The sequence below is a fragment of the Thermobia domestica genome, chromosome 5 (assembly GCF_964235325.1).
Source record: "Thermobia domestica chromosome 5, izTheDome1.hap1.1, whole genome shotgun sequence".
NCBI classification, from domain to species: Eukaryota; Metazoa; Arthropoda; class Insecta; order Zygentoma; family Lepismatidae; genus Thermobia; species Thermobia domestica.
In genome coordinates this window covers 222479467-222488025 of record NC_137458.1, presented here as the reverse complement: position 1 = coordinate 222488025, position 8559 = coordinate 222479467, and the positions used below count along the sequence as shown (strand labels likewise).

At 33.8% G+C, this 8559-nt stretch overlaps 1 protein-coding gene across 1 annotated transcript; it reads right to left on the bottom strand.

Moving 5' to 3' along the window:
* Positions 1-7359: 7359 nt before the first annotated feature.
* LOC145685404 (uncharacterized) lies at positions 7360-7947 on the bottom strand. Its single transcript, XM_081757798.1, has one exon. It carries the CDS (start codon positions 7945-7947, stop codon positions 7360-7362), a length of 588 nt encoding a protein of 195 aa, XP_081613924.1.
* Positions 7948-8559: the final 612 nt, after the last annotated feature.

The following is an 8559-nucleotide window of genomic DNA, read 5'->3' as shown; positions in this document are numbered from 1 at the left end:
TCAAACCGGTCCCGAGTCAAAAGGGCCCGATCAAAAGGGCCCGCGAGAAAGAGCCGTAGTCAAAAGGAACCCACCTTAAACTGCCGCACGACAAAACGGTCGGAGTCGAAAGTCCCGTCTCAAAAAGGGCTCCACATCAAAAGGGCCTGGGACGCAAGGCCCCGCAACTAAAGGGCTTTACGTCAGAAACAACGTAAGGTATAACCTTGAAATCCTCAGAAGTATAAAAATGCTTATTCGATTAAAAATATTGTGTGGACAATACCTGATTTATTTCTGTAGAAAGAACATACATCTGGAAAAGATGTAGGATTAATATAAAAATAAGATAGAGAAACAATAACGATAAGCGTGAACTGAGGAACAGTAAATGTTGCAAATGGGCATTGATGCCAAAGCTTCATTGAGTGGGGTATCGACCTCAAGGCAAATATTTTGGATTCCGTGATATTAATATTACACAATATTTTTGAATGCAAAGGGTACTTTAGGCACATCAATTTAGACTAGAATCTTCCCAGAAATGAAAATAAGATCTAATTTTTAAAATCTATCTTCATTCGTTTGCGAGATTGGGTGCTACGTTAGAAATGTGTATACAGGAGACAAAAGTATATGGACAGGCAACGACACACGTAAATGTAGGAAAGTAAAAGATTGCAAGTGTATGTTGATGCGAACACTGCATTGAAAGGGACGTGGAAGTTATTCGTCACTTAATATTCAGATATCATGAAACAAACTATTCTAAAATGTTTCCGAAGATTATTTTATCTCTCCAAATTAACAGAGTTAGCCTTAAATAGCAAACACACAACGATTTATAAATTTCTTTAAGCATTTCGGCATGGTTGTTACAATTTCCCTTGAATAGTGTGGGGAAATATTGTTCCACGCTGTACGTAGTGGTTTTCTCAAACTTTCCTTCACTGTAACTCGTACATATTGACCTTACGTTGCTATTCATTCCAAAGATTCTCCACGGGGTGAAAGACGATACTGTGGGTTGAGTTTAACTTACTTTTGATTAGATTTACAATATTCATTTCTTAACAACATGCACTTTGTTTGAGATGAATATCTTGATAAAATTAGAAGTCCACCTCATTATCAATTTCTCGTTCTTTTGATCAAAATGTGTCCTAAGAAAGTTAACATATAATTATTTTATCAAAATCTCATCAACACAAACTAACTCTCCAACTTCGGATTAACGTATGCAACCCAAATCATTACACGTCTTCCTATGTATTTTACAGTAGGCTGGAAAATATTGATATTTATTTCTGCATTTTACTTTTCGCAATACTATTATTCAACCATCACATCCATGCAGGTTTCATTTAAATTCTTCAATAAATAACACATATTCCTACAAATGTTTGTGGTTATTTTCGAAAGCTCTAGAAAATTTAAGTATTACATATTTCGTAATTCGGATAACATATAATCCCTTTCTAGCTTTTCTACCATTATATCCTCCCCGTATTAACTCAACATAGTAGAATACAGTTACCAGGCAAAATGTTACCACCTGCTACTAATTGAACGAAGTCGTTGAGCTGTACTGAAAATTCGAACCTGCACAGTAAGAGCATTATATTTCTTTGCCGTCGTAAGAACATTTTATTGTTTTATAGTCTTCAAGTAAGAAATTACAACAAAAATACTAACAATTAAAATATGTTATATTTACTATTAAAATATGTGATAATTTACTCCACATTATTTTACAAACGCAAGCAAACGAACAGAAACATTAAGGACACAGTGAAGTTCCTCTTTATTATTTCCCAATACTTTTTTGTACTAGGAGCAAATGCCAAACTTAGCACGCGCTATCTCTTAAACGAAGGGCTGGTCAGTGAAATATCAGTTCACATTATCGTTGTAAGCGAGATTCTAGCAAAAGTTATGTGACACAAATACTTCTTTCTTTTTAAAAATATTCTATGGTACACAATATGCGGAATTCAAGATGGCTGACATGATGTACACAATCATTTAACTAAGTTTCAACACCAATACTAACATGTAGCATTTCCTTTTCATTTGAGAACGCGTCTCTTCGTTATTGTCCTGTTATGAAACATTTTTCTATTAAATAATATATGTCAATAATGGCCCACGTTGTCTCATAAACCGATGGCGATTTATCAAAAATGAGTTCACATTCTCACTTGTGGGAATATCAAAGCCTAAATTGAAGTGTAAAATCAATAACGTTTTCCTTAAAAATCATATATATATATTCGGGTACCCCCAAAATTAGGGAAAAATATTTTTTCTGAATTTCTCTTGCGGCACCCCTAACATTTGTTACTATTGGTATATGCTCATTGTTATATCTATGTGAGGTTGTTTTAACAATGAACAGCTGAGGGTGACAGCATAAAGATTTGGCCCAAACCTTGGGCATTGCTGCTATAAGAAACGTTGCTTCTCTGTTAGTTAGTTTCAATGCACCTAAATAGAAGCAATTTAAGGAGTAAGAACTTTCTTCCTGGTTTTTTTTTTTTTTTTTTTTTACTTCTGTTCGGTGTCTGAGAACTTCTGGAGGGCATGCTTTTGTGTGAGTTTCTATTCGTCATCAGAATAAGATCTTCTTGATTCCATTCATTCTCTCATTATTGCTTCAAACAAACAGCTTAACTGCGTTTGTGGCAATGTTAGCACTAGTACTTGTCTCCATTAATTCATGTTTCCGTTGCTTTTTTGGGGTCTTAGCTTCCTTTCGATCAAGAGTTCTGTCCACAGATAACATACAGCCACGTCGTTCGTCTTTCCTCTAAGCAATGAGGAAATCCTTGTTTTGCTTATTTTTGATTAGTCTAAGAGAAACCTCATGTGCTATATTAAGTAAATTATTGAAAGTTGCAACAAATCTAGATTCGATTTCTTTCGGTTTTGTAGATTTTTGGTTGTTGCTTTTCTTTAATATTACCGATTCGTCCCTCAATTTTTCGAGTTTCTCAGTTGCATGCTTTTGATCATGAATTAGAAAACGAGTCTTTTCCAAAAGCTGTACAGTTTCAAGTATAACTTCCACTGTTTTTTAAAGGTTAGATCATAGTGGAAAAACACAAGCGAAAGATCGCAATTTGAAGGTAGCTTACTTCCAGTCAGAGTTTCCTTATCTGGTACTAGTAAATAAAATTTAGTCTTATTTGTAGTGGCTTTTGCCGTGACTGTAACAAAGTATATATCAACATTATCTCAAACTCACTATCACACTAAAGTCAACACTGCATTACCTCTCTTCTAGCTTTTGCTCTGGCAAATTAACGCAAACAAATCGGTATTATCAGCTTACTGCCATCAAATGTCTCACTGACTGCGGCGTTCTGGGATTATAATCGTTAAACAAATGAAATGCATGGTCCGCCACCGGGAGAAAAGTAAAGTGCAAGTGGAACTTATTAATTGAGGCTAAACTATGTTAGATTTTGCTGAACTTGTATCGTAGATAGGAACAAATAAGTCATTAGAGTTAGTACTGAAAAAAGTTCTAAAGTTTATATTATTCCTAATGTCAGATAAATACAAAATGCAATGGATGCATCAAAAGGATTTGTATACCAATATAACATGATAAGACATCCTTTGTTGATCATTGATAGAACAACATCTTCTACATAGGAGAAGAGATGCCCAAAACCAGGGTATCGCATTGTCAATACAGTGTAAAGAAAGCACCAATTTTGTTAAACTGTAAGTGGATTGCGTAAACTTTAAACATTCAGGTATTGATTTGAAATTTTGCATGTGTTATTTATTTCGAAGGAAGAATACATTTAGAGGGTGCCACGAAAAAATTTTAAATTTTCAAAATTTTGGACCGCAACTATATATATATATATATATATATATATATATATATATATATATATATATATATATATATATATATATATATGTATATATATATATATATATATATATATTATACTGTAATATAGTGGAATTCAAGTATTCAAGATGGTGACCACACTCGAAATCAATGCAGCCTTTTACATAATACCAATTGTAACATTTGATTTTGCTCCGTTTTCATTAGTCGTTATTATTGTTCTGTCAGTATGCTTTTGATTAACTTTGTGTGCAGATTCACATGTATATTCTTACAGCAAAATTAAACGAATATTTTGTGCATAATATCTTTCATACTAATCTATGTTTTCTTTCGTTCAGGGCAGAAACTGAATTTTAGAACTAAGGGAACAATTATTAATAAATAAAATATGATTTGGCTACGTCTCGAAGATACAAACTCACAGACGCGACTGAAAGAAAACTTTCATGGAGAACCGACATATAATTTAGCGATTCTTGTAGAACAAACAATAACTAAACAATATTAAGATAGCTATTAAAGTTTCCTTTTAGTTACTAATAACGATTTATATTGTTCGTTCTGTTAGACAAGCACTTCAACTTACTAAGGGTATACTACCTTTCGCGCATCCCTGATTTCCACTCATGCCTTGATTTTAGGCTTTCTAGCCGGAGGTAAATTTATTCCAAGACAATTTTGACGCGGATCTTTTTGTCGCAGGGCGATTTTGACTCGGGTCCCTTTCTCGTGGTGCGTTTTTAACGCGGGGCCGTTTAACTCGTGTCTTTTTGTACGGGCCCTCTTGATATGGAAAGTCGTACAGCTTTAAGAAAGCTGGAGCCGCTGTGACTCAGTGGAAAAGCGTTCTCTTCTGGTTCAATAGGTCCTAGAGTAGATCTTAACTGGAACCAAGTGAGCTCTGTGGTGCAAAAACATGTGTGCGTGAATTCATCTTGAGTTCTTCGTTCTATTCTCATTTTCTTCATTCCGTATTTTTAGCCATTTGTCATCATCACTGTCGTTTGTTTAGCCCCACCGGCGTAAGTTTGGGACGTAACACTAAAAGATTTTATTTTGTTTTATTTTACTTCAATCATCACGAAGATTAAAAGGTAATCAGTCTTTCTGGAATCATAACAGTAACAACGCAAGTAATACTCATGGTGCATTCCAAATAAAGTGAACTCCTGTGCCTAATTCTACGATAATTTTATGACATATTTTTAAGCAAATAGAAACAATGTTAAAATAATTTCAAATAAAAAAAAACTTTTCTGAATAAGTTTATTGTAAAAAGTGCTAAGATATATGTCACATCTAATCACTTAAATACATTTCAAGAGTCATGAAGATCAAACTTTCATTTCACAGCAACTAGATATCTCAAATTCTTCATAAGATATACAATATTAAGGTAAAACTTTTTTCGCTGCTTAAAATGACGTATTGAGGGAACGTTTTAAAACAATTGCTATTTTCTTTCATTTGTGTAACATTACAACAATAGTTTACAAAGTTAAAATTACACGAAAGTACGTAATGCTAAGCAATATTATAACCTTTGCATTGTTTAATATATCTCCGAAACAGTTAACCGTTTTCCACTTGTTGTTCAAAGTTGAATCAATTTTTACTTCTCACATTTCGTGAATAAAGATAACCATTTTTCATGGATCTTTTCATTTGGTACCGCTGGTTTAGCAGACGACGATTCCTTGTCTTGAATTGGCTTGAGCTATGTGTGCTATAAGATTATTTGGAGACGTTCTAAAGCGTGTCTGATAGTAGGATGATATAGGAAAAAGAATGGCAAAACAAGTAAGTTTTGTTTATATTAGAAATAAGAAAAGAAAAGAAATCTTAGAACTGATTTGGATCCTCAAATGAATAGACCAATGCAATAACCCACTTGTGAACTTTTATTTGACTATATTAGATGTAATAAAAATATGTTTCATATTGCTTTCTAAAGAAAATAACATTCATAAGGAGAGAATACGTTTTCAAACAGTTAGTTTTCAGTTGTTACTACTTAAATTAGGTTACGTTACGTTCCGAAAATATACTATTTCAGATTAGACTTCTGAAATTACTCTAATATCATTAATTCATACAACAGTTGCACACGCCTTCATACGTATCACTATTACCATTTAGAATTAACAGTATTTCCAATCATAGCTATTTATTCCATACTCCTTACATATAATTCCTTGCATCAACTTACGACTGTAACTATATCGTTCTTTCTGACACTTGAGATACTCAATTCTTCCACTAAACATTCAACTTACAATATCATCTTATATTCCAACTTCGTAACCATTAAACAACGAACATTATACATTTAAAATCAATAATTATTCATTTGTCTTTTTAACAAATAAATTCAGTGGCACTCTAAACAAGGCCTTTCTTGCCACTATATAAGTTTGATCCTTTTATTGTTCATTTCTTGCACCTACAACATTCTCCCCGCTTTTTTCTTTTCTTCTTCTTCTTCATCTCTTTTGGTTTTTGTTCCTCACTTGCTATCAGTCTATCCGCTTGTAACTTAAATCTGTCAATCATCCTTCCATCATCTCCTTTTTCTTCTTTGTCTTCTTCAGTTTCCTTTTCGTCTCCGTCTTCCTCCATCGACTCGGTTCGTTCACTGTTCAATACTCTTCTTATCCCTTTGTTATACTTGTCATCCCATTTATCTTGTGTGGTCCTGTTTTTCTTAGTTTCTTCTTGTTTAATGGAATTCATTTCTTCTAGTACATCTACCTCCTCTAACTTCATAAAACACTCATCTTTTCCTTCTGATTTCCTTGTCCTCATATCACAGGTCCTCTTAGCACGTACATCGTCTTTTTCAATATCGTTTTCATCTTTTTCTACAGTTGTTATATGGTTTGCGTATATACGCTTGTATTGGTTATGATTAAAATTCGTATCACTGTTCTATCGACTTTCACTTCGGTCTTCATCTTTTCGTAGCTGTACTTGATCTGTGTTGTACTCATAGTGTCGTGAATATTCGTTCATTTTATGTTGCTTGCTATGTTCTTGTCTCGATGTATCCTCATATATTTCCTCTGATCCTCTGCTTACTATCTGGATTTCTCTACTTTCATTGATACTTAATCTCGATTCTGTCTTGACCTCATAGTAAGAATTCAGCAGGAAATCATCCATTGAAGTAATATTTTGTTCTTTTTCTTCTTCATCATTGGCTACCAAACCATCTAACGCTTGTTGGAAATCTTCCATAATAAAAGTTTGCTTATCTTCCTTCTGCAGAAATTGTTCTTCTGGCATCTGATTAAGTCTTCTTTTGTTAACGTCCCTCTCTGTTTTAGGACAACATCTGGCGAAATGGTGATATTCATTACAATTCCTACATTGTACATCTCTCGCTGGACATTGGTACGTTACATGTTTTCTTCCACAAGCTACACACCCATAGTTCTGCTTTATGGACTTTCCGGCAAAATTGGTGTTATATTGAACCGTACGATTTGTTGTTGGACGCTGTGGTTCTAATCTTGAATCCGGAAGCTGATTGGTTGTTTTTTTAGTTGACCTAACCTCGTATCAGTACTATAAAATACTGTAACTTCTTTTTCTAATAATTCTATTTGATTGGCAATCTCTATAGCCGTGTTCATGGTTAATTCTTTGGTAGACAACATTTTCCGAGCGACCTCGCTTGCTATTCCGGAAACTATCTGGTCTCTCAGGGCATCCTGTCTGAATTGTCCAAAGTTACACCGGTTGGCCTGCTTTTTTAATTGGAGTATATAGTCTTGAAACAGTTGACCAGGTTGTTGTTTCATATTATGGAATTTATATTTTTCCACAATGAAATTTGATGTTTGCTGAAAATGTGTAACAAGAAGCTCTTTAATAGTATCATAGTTCAATTCTGGAACTCTTTTTGGTGCTGCCAACTCTTTCAGTATCTTATACACCGAGCTTCCTATCAATGATAACAAAATGCATACTTTTTTCTGTGATGGTACATCATTAGCCAAACAATATTGTTCATATCGTTCAATATATATTTCCACATCAGGTTCGTCTACATCTAGCGGTTCAAGATATGATACTGACTTGTGTTCTGCCATCCTGTATTTCATGGATTCTTTTATAACGCTCGTCGCCAATTGTTACTACTTAAATTAGGTTACGTTACGTTCCGAAAATATACTATTTCAGATTAGACTTCTGAAATTACTCTAATATCATTAATTCATACAACAGTTGCACACGCCTTCATACGTATCACTATTACCATTTAGAATTAACAGTATTTCCAATCATAGCTATTTATTCCATACTCCTTACATATAATTCCTTGCATCAACTTACGACTGTAACTATATCGTTCTTTCTGACACTTGAGATACTCAATTCTTCCACTAAACATTCAACTTACAATATCATCTTATATTCCAACTTCGTAACCATTAAACAACGAACATTATACATTTAAAATCAATAATTATTCATTTGTCTTTTTAACAAATAAATTCAGTGGCACTCTAAACAAGGCCTTTCTTGTCACTATATAAGTTTGATCCTTTTATTGTTCATTTCTTGCACCTACAACATTCTCCCCGCTTTTTTCTTTTCTTCTTCTTCTTCATCTCTTTTGGTTTTTGTTCCTCACTTGCTATCAGTCTATCCGCTTGTAACTTAAATCTGTCAATCATCCTTCCATCATCTCCTTTTTCTTC